Consider the following 13,730-nt stretch of genomic DNA (forward strand, 5'->3'; position numbering starts at 1 on the left):
TCCTTCAGCAGAGCATCTGGTGGATTCGAACCTCACATCTCTGGGATTGCAGTGCAGCTTCTTGCCACTAGGCCACCAGAGCTCGCCTCATGCTCTCCTTTTTGCAGTAATATCTTTTCTACTGCCTGGGATTCTGTAGGCTGGGACCCCGTAGGTGATAAAGGGGGCTCAGGATGTTTCATCCTTGTTTCCACATATGAAACGCAGTTCTTGTTCCTTCCCAACAGGATTAACTTGAGGTGACTGGCACAGCCATGGACACCATACATTTGATTTCTTTCACGGTATCTTGATTGGAAGAAAAAAAACCCAGTTCTTATAGAACAAAAGTAGCATCATACAAAATGAAGCAGCTTGGTAAAACAAATAGAAGCCCTCTGCTCTCAGGTCAATCCTGATTCATAACAACCCTAAGACAGAGGAGAGGAACCTGGGGCGTTTCCAAGGCTGTCACAGAAGCAGGCTGTCTTGTCTTTTTCCCATGGAGCAGCTGGTGGGTTCAAACCATCAACCTTTTGATTAGCAGCCTATTGCTTTTTCGCAGTGCCACTGAGACTTCTTAACTTAGGATAGTCAAGGCAGTATGACATTTAGCCATTGTTTTTAGTAATTTGTAGATAAAGATAATATGTGTCCTTTCCCCTACATAATCATCATTCTTAAGTCTAGCTTGTAATTTGTGGATTGTTTTCCCCTCCCTGAGTTCCAAAGGGTCAATTGGAGCAAGATAACTAGTGAATAAGTGTTTCATTTACCACCGATTTTGTAAATTTGCTGAACTATGAAACTGTTAATTTGTGAATTAAGAAATGAAATAGGAGGGAAAAAAATAAGGATGGTTTTATTCAGTCATCTTCAAAAATAGAAGACTAACCACAATTCAATTAGTTCCCATCACTTTTGATAATACATTTATTCTTTTTCCTGGTCTTGGGTTAAGTAGTTTATTTTGCGGAATTGTCTTCCTTCAGACTGATGGAGCCCTGGAAATTTGGACACGGTCCATCCCTTCGTACATTCTGACTGTGTCTCTCTGCCCCTGAAATAGGGTCAACTCCACTGTTCCCCATCAGTCTCTTCCCTGGGGTGTCAGCAGCCAGTAGCCCCTCATCTGCCTTGACCAAGGTTCTTCTGGTAATTCTTCAGAAGCTTTCTTTCAGAACTGTAGTATGAGTCCTAAGACAAAAGCAGACATCATCTGTGAATGGGAAGACAAATGGCTGTTTAATTAATTTTAAGCGCCAGCTGTATGAGATTGGAACACAGTGAAAACTGTTTGGGTGTTGCAAGGATTGCCTTGAGAGTTACTGTTGGTCGTTTCCATCACGTTGATTCTGACTCATAGCAGCATCCTGTGTGCAGAATAGAACTGCTTCAGAGGGTGTTGAAGGCTGTGGCCTTGTAGAAGCTGATCACCAGGCCTGTCTTGAAGATGTCTCTTGGTGGGTTTGATCCACCAACTTTTTGGTTAATAGCTGAGGGCTTAGCCATTTGTGCCACTTAGGGACTCCTGCATTGCAAGGGTAAGAAGATATCTCCAAACCTAAACTCACTGCCATCCTGTAGGACAGAGTAGAACTGCTCTGTCATGTTTCCAAGGCCATACATCTTCATGGGAACAGATTGCCTCATCTTTTTCTCCGGATAGCTAATGGATTTGAATTGCTGACCTTCCAGTTAGTAGCCCAACATTTAACCCACCAGGCCTCCTTGTCAGATCTCTAGGGCCCTTTAATGTAGCCTTTAAGTTGTGTATTACCGTTGTCACCAATTGGTGAGCATATTTAAATCTAGATTTCTTTTTTTTTTAAAAAAAGGAATTAATTTGTTAACAATTGTTGTGCCTGCCTTTGTCTAGGAACATGAATATGTATCTCTCCAGCCAGAGACGCAAACAGTTGCTGAGATGCATTTATATTAATAACATCTTACATGTATGTAATTAGCCTAGGGAGGTTGAACTTGCATTTGCCAGTTTTTCACATATTGTGAGTTTGATAGCAGAGCAGCATTCAAAGCGCTGAGCTAATTAAAAATCTGGAGAATGCCAAGCATACCTAATTATTTCTAATATTCCTCCTTTTATGAGTTGAGGGAGCAAATTATAATTTACCCTGTGGCCATCTGAAAAACCCAGAAGTAGTTTAGGTGGGAAAACATCATAACATTTTTGCTATTTTGAATATGGGGCCAGACTTGGGGGAGGTGGGAAATAGGAGAATTGTCAGAAGAAATAAAATGCATGCATAATACATTGTGTAAGCATAAAGAGAAGAAATGAAGATTGTCTTGATAGAGAATGAAAATAAACACAGCAGGAAGGAACAGTAATTATTTGGAATGCTAGTGTATTGTTTTTGGTTTTTATATAAAAGGCTTTAGTGTAAATAAATTATTATTTAAAGAACCATAAAGTTCAAAAGAATCTTTCAGTGGTATCCGGAACTTTCACTCTCCAGACCAAGCCCCAAGTCCAGTGCCATCAAGTCCGATCCCCTCACCGTGAGCCTGCAGGACACAGGAGACCAGCCCTGTCGGGCTGCCCAGCGTGTAGCTCTTTGTGGAATCACTCCTGCAGCGTCTTCTCTCAGAATAGCGGGTGGGTTCACACTGCTGACCTTTTGGTTAGAAGCCCAACACTTAACCCACTGTACCACGAGGGCTCTTTTATATTCTCTAAGTATATTATTGTCCTAATGGCAAGAAGGTGCACTGCAATCTCTAAGGCACGCACTTCGAGGCCACCAGTGTGACTAACTGCCTCTGAAAATCTGCTGAAGGGTCAGTTATGGGTCAGTTCCAACTCTGTGGTACACAACAACAACAAGTATGTTCCCAGCAGAGTCGAGAACAAAAACCCAAACAACCAAAACCAAAAAACCCCCAACAACAACAAGTGTGTTGTTGATGATACACATGGAGTCAGATCTGTCTCATAGCCGACCCTCCAGTGGGTTTGAAGAGGCAGTAAATCGCATGCGAGGAGATTGCCTGTCTTTTTTCAATGTCCAACTACAGAAAAACCTTTTGCCATTTTTTATATGATTTTACTGTTAAGAGACCACTCCGACATCAATTATAATTGAAGCACCCAGTAAACTTAAATATTACATTTAAAAATACAATCTGTGTGCCCTTTGCAGAAAAGCCTTTATTCCATCTTACAGGAAATTCCATCAGTATCTAGCCTCCCTTGTCAACATTTTTTATTTGCTCCTTTCACACTTAATATTTGCAGGTCTTATGAACCAGGGTAAATGCCGTTCACTTCTCAGACCCTCAGATTTGCCTGCGATACCTTCTTTTGTACTTTGGCACAATCAGGCAGTTTTAATATAAGACAGAATTACTCTCTCTTTTTTCTTGGTAATAAGCCAGAAAAACATTTATTATCTTGCATATGTTTCCCCTTGCAGTCAATAGAAAACCTGTTACATTTATTAAGGAGCAAAACTGAACATGTATGCCTGATCAAGAGGTTATTTAAATCTTTTAACTATTGGACAATCAGTAGCCTCAAAATAAGAGTGGAGAATGTGTGTCTGTGTGTAAATTATCTTTAGTAGGTTGATTTTTTTTAAAAAACAACATTTAGATGTAAAATAGATATCTAGATGTGGTAGAATAATATGTATTTGAAACCCTAGTGGCCTAGTACGTTACATGTTATGCTGCTGAAACCCAGTAGCCGCTTGGTGGGAGACAGATGTGCAGTTTCCTCTCATAAAGATTTGCAGCTGCTGATGCCTGATGAAGGATCCTGTTGAGTTAAAAGCAATTGAAGGGCATTGGGTTGTTGGGAGTTTTTAAACCTTTTTTTTTTGCATACTTTCATTTTTTTTATTAATTACTGCTCATTTTCTTCCTTCTCTTCCTCCTCCCCCAGCCTTCCACCCAATGCACTCCTTGTTCCAGATTGTTGTCATACACTTAATGCTTAATCATATATTCCTTTCTTCCTCTTATCTATTCTAATCAGTGTTCATAATCTTTCCACTGGTTTCCCATTCTCTCCCCAACACCCGCCCATCTGTCCTGTTTTATAACAGCAGTGTTATACAGTATTTGTCCTCTTGTGACGGAGGTATTTCAGTCAGCATAAAGTCCTCTAGGCTTCCCCATGTTGTGTAATGTTTTTTAGTGCTGCATAGTATTCCACTGTGTGAATGTACTATAGTTTTTCTGTCCCTTCATTTGTTGGTGGACACTTGGGTTGCTTCCATCTCTTTGCTATTGTGAATAATACAACAATAAACATGAATGTTCATACATCTGTTTGAGTTATGGTTCTGGTTTCTTTAGGGTATATTCCCAGTAGTGGAATTGCTAGGTCAAATAGTATTTCTATTTCCAGCTTTGTGGCAAAGCGCCAGACAGCCTTCCATGGTGGTTGCACCATTTTACATTCCCACCATCAGTGAGTAAGAGCTCTGATCTCTCCACAACCTCACCAGCATTTGTGGTTTGCTGCCCTATTGAACTTTGCTGTTGTTGTTGGGGTGAGAGGACATCTCATCGTTTTGTTTCTGAAACATTTTTAAAACACCAAATAGCTGGTCTAAAGTGGTGATTCCACTGACTGAGAGTTCTGGTTGCCTTGTGGTCTTTCTAATGCTTAACATGGTTTTCCTCACTTTCTTACTTTTTAAATTGCACTATGAAATTGCCTTTTTAAAGGGGAGAGTGTGGAGTTGTATGAAATTTAACCCATGTTTTGGTTTATGTCATGACTAGTTGGAATACAGAATGGCTTCATCAGCCCAGTAATGTCTGTGCTGTCCCCCTTTCGCTGCCCCTAACTTCTGACACCCGCTGACCTTGTCTCTTGGGTTTGTCGTTCCTCACTCAGCGTGATGCCTTTAAGGTTCATCCAGGTTGTTTCTAGAATCTCTAGTTCATAGACTTTTTGTTGACACTCACTATCAAGTTGATGCCAACTCAAAGACCCACATAAGTCTGTGTGTCGTAGACCCTTGGCTAGCAGCTAGACGCTTAACCTCTGAGCCACCAGAGCTCCTGGGTATCCTTTCATTGTTTGGCTTGTGCCACAGTTTACTGTCTGATGGACATTTGGGTCTAGTTTTTAGTGATGGTGAATGGAACTCTTGAGATGTTCATGTATATAGATTTTTGTGTGAAGAGGGGTTTTTACCTTTTTAGATAAATACATTAGAATGGGATTACTGAGGGAGCTCTGGTGGCCTAGTGGCAAGAAGCTGCACTGCAATCCCAGAGGTGTGTGGTTTGAATCCACCAGATGCTCTACTGGAGAAGGAGGACAATCTCCTCCTGTACCAGTAAGATCAAGTTTGGTGGCATACACACACAGAGAATGGGATTACTGGGTCATGCAGTATGGCATATTTCACTTTTTTGTGTGTGTGACCATTACCACGATTTCTATGAATTGCCTGTTCTAGACACTTACATAAGTGAGATCATTCAGTCGTTGTCCTTAAGGAGAGCTGAGTTTCTGTCTGGAGTTATGAAACACTTTTGGAACAAGGTAGTGGTAATGGTTATACAACATGGTGAAGGTAATTAATGTCAGTGAATTGTGCCCTTAAAAATAGTTCAAATGGCAACATTTTGGTTATTCACATGTCTCCACAGTAAAAATGATAAAAGCAGTGATTTTTAAAGGGCATGTGTATTTTGATAGTTGTGTTTTTTGATGGCATTTATTTCAGAAATAATTTTATGTTTTCTCTTCTAGTTCTGGGATTATCGCCAGCCTCGGAAATACCTCAATATCCTCCCATGCCAGGTGCCTGTCTGGAAGGCCAGATACACGGTGAGTGAGACACGACCTTCTGCTGGTGAACTTCACCTTGACGTTGCAGACATGCAGTCTAAGGAACGTTCTCTCATACTCTCTTTGTAAGACTGTCTTCCTTTAAAGTGTGCGCAAAGGTGATAATGAGAGCTTGAAGGTATTATCTAGTTAAAACTTTACCTGTGAAATGCTGAGTAGATATCCACATTACAATAGCTAACCACAGATAGACAGAAGCTGGGCAAGTGTGGAGACGTTTACTGATAATAGAGAGCAGGGTGCGATGAGAAAAGGTTCAGAGGCTCAAAATCAGTGGATTCTTCTAAATAAAAAAAAAAATCAGTGGATTCTGGTGAAAGGAATTCAGACTAGACTCAGAAGACTTGGACTCTGAGCCTGCCCCTGTCATTTCATTGTTTTTTAAATGCCATCTAATATTTTTGTATTACGCCAAAAGAACAAAATAAGTAATATTTTGGAAGAAGTAGAGCCAGCGTGTTCGTGGAAGCCAAGAGTGCAAAGCTCCACCTCTCGCACTTTGGGGATGTGGTCAGGAGAAGTTGTTCCTTGGAAAGGGACATCATGCTTGGAAGGATGGGGAGTGAGTGAGGGAAAACCCCCAGTGGGATGGATGGACACAGTGACTGTAGCCATGGGCTGCAGTGTGTCGGAAATGATGAGGATGGCGTAAGATTGGACACAGTTCCGATCGGCTACTCAGAGAGTTGCTATGAGTCATACCCGCCTCAACGGCATCTAACAACAACAATATTCTCTGTGGCCTTGGGAAAGCTGTCTCTTCCTCTGTGGAATATGAATAATAATTTCTACTGTACCTTTAAAAAAATTGTGATAGAATTTCTATACCATCAAATTCACCACTTTAATTACTTTACGGTGTACAGTTCCGTGGCATTTGATACATCTACCTTATGCCTTTTGAAATCATGTACACAAAAATGCGTTACAAACTATAAGATGCCCGGATACACGAGGTAGACCGTTAGGAATCTTGCAGCACTTTCCCCACTGCCTCCGCAGCATTAACTGCCTGCTGATCCTTTAATGTCAGTGTGAAGGTGAGCAGGGAGTGACTGAAGTTACCTTTACTCCACGAGGCTGTCACCTGGGGCATTGTAGAGCCACCAAGATAATTGGGTATTATGTTGTTTTTGCATCTGGGAGCACTTGCCAAGAAACCTGACCCAGCTCTTACGACTTGAAATACTTCTCTGGATTAATATGTTTGCTTTCAAGAACAAACAGGAAGGTTCAGGATTGCCGCCAGGTGGGGACGTGGAGTTGATTGTGCACTGAAGTGACTATGATTTAATCCTTAAAGAACAGAGTCAAATACTGATCACATGAGTCCCCTAGCTGGCCCGCAGGTTGATAGTGGGGAGTAAAGCTGAGTGCTGGGATGAGAAGGTTTTCTTTGGCTGAACTGAAGGGATTGGGGCGGTAGGAAGGAAGGCAGTGAGTGTTCCACTGGTGCATTTCACATGACAAGGATTATGTTGGCTGCCACAGGATTATTCCTGGTCAAGCTTGCAGGCTTGTTCTTTTTTTTTCTTTCTTCTTTTTCCTTTTCCATTTTTTCTTTTTTTAAAAAGAGTAATTTCAGTGACAGTTTGTTGTTGATTGCCATCTAGTTGAGGATGACTCAGTGACTCCATGAACAAAAGAGCTTAATGCCTTTCTATTAACTCTCGTCATCTCTCCAAGTTCATAGAGTTTCCATAGGTGTGAGCTTTAGGAATTGGATGCCACGCCTGCTTCCAAATCCGTTGTACAACTGGGAACTTGACCAAACACTGTCCACGTTGGCATTTCACACCCCAATGACACAAGGTTCAGCATCACCGTAAACTCAGATTACCTCAGTACAGCAAATTGACAAAGAGTGATGTACAAAGTAGAAGAATGTTGCTCCAAAATATAACAACGCTAGTCTCACTTAGCAGCATTTAAGTGTTGTCAGGTCGAATACAACTCACTGCGACCCTATGAACAAAAGACTTGAACTCTGTTCTATAGTTAATATAATTTCTTTATGCTGATAGAGTTTCCAGAGGCTTCTGGTTTAGGAAGTGGATGCTACTCCTGCTTCCAAACCCAAATCAGTCTGGAAGCTCCTCCAAACACTGTCCTTGATGGGTAACCATTATGGAATTTGACACAACTGTGGCACGTGTTCAGCATCACAGCAACCCCTAGTTATTCAGTCCAGCAACTAGACAGATGACTGCTGTACCATTTAAAGAACGGTCATCATAATATTAAAGACACGCCCAACAAATGCTGTGGACTGTGAAAAACCAAGTATTCCCTCCACCCTTGGATCCTTGTTGGCTAAAATGGGCAAGCAAAAGTCCAGCCAGCTGACACCCGCTGGTGGAGGGGAGAAACCAGGAACACAAACCAACACAGACACCAAAACTTTCCTCACGTGACCCTCATCGAGATGCGCGAAACCAACTTTTAGTGTATAACCCCTGGAAAGCAAGTTGATTTTCTATTCATCATCCACATGTACTTTTGTTTTATAACATTGATTACCACAGCCACCCTGTGGTTGCATTCTTCCTGTCCCTCCCAGTGATTCTCATTTCCATTAACTCTCCTATGGCTTTCTGCCTCCTGAACTTCATCCCTGTGAACTTTATCCTGGACACGTGCTGTTCTCTGACCCTATTTGGTGCCTCCCTGGTGTTACTGCTCACCTTATGGGTCTGTTTCTTTGCTGACAGTTGAATCATATGGGTGACTTTTTGTCCTGGATTCGCAGGTGACTAAAGGCTGTAGTTTGAGGGAATTCCACTTGTCTCTGTCAGACTCTCTGGTGGCTTATTGGTAAGGAGTTGCACTGCCAACACAAAAACATGTGGTTCGGGGAGCTCTGGTGACCTAGTGGCAAGAAGCTGCACTGCAGTCCCAGAGGTACACGGTTCGAATCCACCAGATGCTCTGCCGGAGAAGGAGGAGCAATATCCTCCTGTACCAGTCAGATCTGATTTGACGGTACACGCACACACACACACACACACAAAAAAAAAACAAAAACAAAAACAAAAAACAAAAAAAAAATGTGGTTGGAATCTACCAGCTGCTCCAGGGGAGAAAGATGGGCGGTCTCCTCTTGTGTGACAGCTGCCTCTGACAACCTGTGGAGGTTCTGCTGTGAGTTGGTTTCAACTTAATGGTGCATAATAACAACAATAACTATGAAACTAGTAATCCTGAGTCTATTTTTTTTTAAATTTTTTTAAATTTTATTTTATTATTTTTGTGTGAGTGTACCGTCAAATCAGATCTGACTGGTACAGGAGGAGATTGTCCCTCCTTCCCCGGCAGAGCATCTGGTGGATTTGAACCGTGCACCTCTGGGCTGAGTCTATTTTTATGTTTCTGAGTTTCATTCCTCGTTGCTTACTCTTTCTGGGAAAGCATTCTTTAACTCTAGAAGTCTCTTTTTGGAGAATGGTGAGGATCCCAAATGGTGCGTTCTAGTGTGTTTGGTCAGGGCCCTTTGCATATTTTAGAATGAGAAACGTTCTCCAGCATTGGGCTGCGTCTTATATTTTAACTTCTGTGGTGGTTTCCAAAAGCACAGAGGGACGGATGGAATGATCAGCTTATGATGTTTGGAAAAATCTTCCCAGACCGGTTGGGGCCTTGCATCCTCTGTTTTGTTTAGGAAAGCTTCCGGTCTGGGTGGCTCCGCGGCCTCTCCCGGGGACAGTGAGGCAGTTCCCTGTTTCTTGTCCTCAGCCTTTTAGCAACGGGCTCGTGACTGTGATGGTTCCCCAGCTGCGGAGAGAAAACAGCCTTCTTCTCTGGAACGTCTTTGACTTGAACACCCCAGTCCATACCTTTGTGGGGCACGATGACGTGGTGCTGGAGTTCCAGTGGAGGAAGCAGAAGGAAGGTGAGCGGAAGAACCTGCACCACCTCAGCCAGCAGGGAAGCTTAGAGCACAGGTGGGGAGTTTTCTGAAAAACAGAACACAGACAAACACAAACACTTAAAAAAACCCAACCTCCCCCCAAAAAACCTGTTATAAAATATAACATGGCTACAAGCATATACAATTTAACAAGTAATTATAAAGTAAAAACTTGCATAACTGTAACAAGGTCATTGCCAAGTCCAGAGAAGTTTTCCACTCACATCCTCTTCTTCCCCAGAGGGAAGCGCCTTCCTGGGGCTTCATGATAGGAAGTTCCTTTTCTTGTCTTCCTCATTTCAACACGTGTTTGCACCTCCCCTAAAGCAGTTTCGTTTTGCTTGGTTTTGAACGTTTCTTCGATGTCCAGGCCTGCGTGCGTTCTTGAGTTTTACTTCTTTCTCATCCAGGTGACTCCTCTTGTCATGTTTTTGCTGAACCACCTCAAGCTTTGGTTTTGATTTTCATCGGGGATGCCTGAGCTTGCAGAGAGTGGGGAGGAGAAGCAGCATGTTGCAGCCAAGGCCAAGGGTATTTCCCGAAGGATAGGATAGTTGAGCTCTTAGTGAAGCCTCAACATGTAGATTAAGAAACAAAAAGAAAGCCATCTGATCATTAATAGAGACATTCTAAAAGCAGATTGAGGACATAAGTCAGATTATGAAGTAGTATGTGAATGAAGTTACCCTCAGAGGCAAGGGTAGAAGAGGGGGATTGGCAGAGGATTTGCTGCCCACTTCATCTAAAGGGAGGGCGAAGAAGTGAGGGCTCGAGAAGATTTACAGCCTTGGGAACATGTGGGAAGGTTGCAGTGAGTGACCACTGACTTGAGAGCTCAGTCTTCCTCAGCGACGGGGACATCAGATAGACTGTATAGCTCAGAAGATGTTGCCGTAAGAGGCAGTGGCTGAGAGTAGTTGCTGCTTTGCTGGTTGGGGTGCACAGGGGCACTGCTGAGCACTCGTGCTGCAGGCTTGGGTGAGGATGATGCCATGGAGAAGCAGCTGGTAAGGGAGAGAATTGGCCCTTGTTTTCACATTAGTGACGTCTGTCTTCAGGTTTTCTGGAGAAGTAGAACCAGTGAGATAGATCTCTGTCTCTACAGTGGTTACATGCTCCGCTTCTAACTCCAGGCGAGTGGTTGGAACACAGCAGTATCTCCGTGTGAGAAAGATGTGGCGGTTAGTTTCCGAAAGGTGTGCAGCCTTGGAAATCTTGTAAAGCAGTTCTGCTTTGCTCTTTGGGTTGCTAATACTTGGGATCAAGTTGCCAGTCACAGTTTATCTGTATCTGTACGTACATTGACAGAGATTGACTTTAAGGGATTCACTTGTGTAATTTTGGGTGCTGGCAGGTTCATAGTCTGTAGGTGAGGTGACAGGCGGGAGAGTTCTGTAAGTCGGGTTAGTGCAGAGTTAAGAGAGCGGAGCGGGAGGGAGCACTGCCAGGGCATCTGGAGGTAGAACATGAGCTCAGAAACTCACTTTTCACCTGATTGCTAACGTGACATGACTTGATGCTTACATGACATGACCTGGAGCAGCAGCTAAGACGAGTGCTTGACCCAGCACTGGACATCGTCCCCTAGCCTAGTTCAAGTCCACACACAGAATTAACCATCTCATCCTGTTAGTTTGGATGAGCCACTTTCTGTGTTGCCTTGCTTTCCACATCCATAAAATGAGAGAGCGGGGTGAAATGAGTTCTGACTTTTTTGCTCTCAGTTAATGACTATTTGGCTGTTTTAGGCTGGGTTCTCTAGAAAAGTACAACCAATGAACCACTGAAGTATATCTGTCTGTCTAGAGAAAGAGAGAGAGCTAGACAGAAATAAAGAGATTTATCTTAAGAATTCATGCACTGTAGAGGCTGGTTAAGTCCCAAGTCTGAAGGTCAGATGTCAGGCTAGAGGCTTCTCCTGACTCACACAGCTGCATGGACTGATCCACCCAAGATCAGCAGGTTAGACAACAGGCTGGTGGATGCAAAAGCTGAGGAACCCAAGATCAGTGGGCAGTATGACAGGTCACATGGTCATATCAGGTGCTGATGCCGCTAAAACAGGATCCAGGTCAAGCAAAAGACAAGAGAGTGTTGCCAGATGGATGGGTGTGTATGTATGTATGTGAACACACACACACACACACACACACACACACACACACACACGAAGCACTAGCAGATACACACAGCAGATCTCATCAAGGGAATGACTACATCTTGATACAGTTCGGCCAAATGACTATATTAGCTGCGAGACTAGAATCATAGACCACCAAACTGACACACAACTTGAACCGTCACAGTGGCTGTGAAGGAAATTCTGATACATCATGACTACTCTGAACTATTCTGCTCTTTCATAAAGTTCTCACATTAAGTGCCTCGGATCTTTTCAGAATAATTTCTCTTTGACTAGACCTCAGTAGGGAAAAGTGCACTTTAGCCAGTTAATAACACTAGAGACCAATAACTCACGTTAGAAAGAGATAGCATCTCTTGACCAGAAAAATTTAAACAATAATATACCAAGATAGATTTCAAGCAATTCACTTTGCAAAAAAAAAAAAAAGTGCCTATTTCCTGCTCCTCAAGCGCATATGAAAGGAGGAACATTTGTAGAGGTGAGAGATTCATGTGACGTTAAATCCCAGCATCACTCTTCACCTAATTGCCAGTTATTATTTCAGTTCATTTAAGTTTCTGCTCAGATGTGACTTCCTCGGGGAGTCTTGTCTAAAAATAGTTTCCCCATCATTCTCTGTCCTCTTATGCTGGGTTGTTTTTCATGCCTATCACCGCCTAATGAATATACTGTGGACTGCTAGGAGAACAAACAGGTTCATCCTAGAGAGGGTGAAGCCAGGCTGCTCCTTGGAAGCAAGGATTCTGAGGCTTCGTCTGATATTGGCCATGTTGCAAGGCGGGATCATTCCTTGAAGAGGGATGCCATACTTTGATGGGTGGAGGGACAGCACAAGAGAGGAAGACCCTCACTGAGAGGGATTGATGCAGTAACTGGGATCACAGGGGTCAGTCAGTGTGTCGGAGATAATAACGATGGCTCAGGATAGAGCAGGGTTCAGAACTGTTGTACATAGAGTCACTCTCTATGAGTCACAAGCAACTCGATGGCACATAACAACAACATCATTGCCTGATATTATAGTAGACACTTATTTGTTTCTCTGTTTCTACCATTAGAATATGAGGTCTAAAAAGAAATGTGTGTGTTTGTTCAGTAACCTTGGTAGGAGCCCTGTGGCAATGTGGATTAAATATTGGGAAGCTAACTGAAAGGTCTGTGATTTAAACCCACCAGCAGCACCACAGGAAAACCATGAGACTGTTGCTTCTGTTAAGGTTCTCAGCCTTGCAAGTCCTACAGACCATTCTGCTCTGTCATACAGGTTTGCTGTGAGTCGGAATTGACTTGATGACAGTGTTAGCAAGACAGAAATTGTCCTAAGGCCTAAAATAGTGCCTGGCACATCGAATGAATGAATAAACGAATCTGATTTTATTACGACATGTAGCAAAACTGATGTTGTAGCCAGAAAACTTTCCCGGTTTCTTCTTTGATCACTTGTAGGGTCAAAGGACTACCAACTGGTTACGTGGTCCCGAGATCAGACTTTAAGGATGTGGCGGGTGGACTCCCAGATGCAGAGGGTATGTATTCCATGCTGTCGTGAACGAAGGTAACTGGATATGCTTGAAACTTACAGAAATGTGGTATTTGTGAATTTCCAGTGTTTTGTGTACTCGTTAGCTCAGAGGAGACAAAAAAATAACTGGGTAAAAATTGCAGCACTAAACTTTTACCCACGTTTCACTACTTTACTGCCTTTTACTTCTGTTTTCTCCAGAAAGTACCATTTGCTCCAGACATTTTGGGGTTACACCAGCTGAATAATCCCATCAAAACCTGGGATTTTAAGAAAAAAGGGTTGTGTTGTTTTTTTTTTAAATTATTATTAAATTTTATTAGTTTTAATGAACATTTAC

The 13,730-nt window shown here is 42.7% G+C and overlaps 1 protein-coding gene across 1 annotated transcript in view; it reads left to right on the forward strand.

The window, feature by feature from the left end:
• Positions 1-13,730, forward strand: part of WDR59 (WD repeat domain 59) — an 83,472-nt gene that overhangs the window by 32,254 nt on the left and 37,488 nt on the right. Inside the window, exons 9-11 of the mRNA XM_006878860.1 lie at positions 5,717-5,794; positions 9,548-9,704; positions 13,315-13,394. Of these exons, the coding sequence (XP_006878922.1) occupies positions 5,717-5,794; positions 9,548-9,704; positions 13,315-13,394 (315 nt within the window). The remainder of the gene's footprint in view (positions 1-5,716; positions 5,795-9,547; positions 9,705-13,314; positions 13,395-13,730) is intronic.

Source organism: Elephantulus edwardii, unplaced genomic scaffold (assembly GCF_000299155.1).
Source record: "Elephantulus edwardii isolate Elephantulus edwardi_28Jun2011 unplaced genomic scaffold, EleEdw1.0 scaffold00001, whole genome shotgun sequence".
In the NCBI taxonomy this organism is placed as follows: domain Eukaryota; kingdom Metazoa; phylum Chordata; class Mammalia; order Macroscelidea; family Macroscelididae; genus Elephantulus; species Elephantulus edwardii.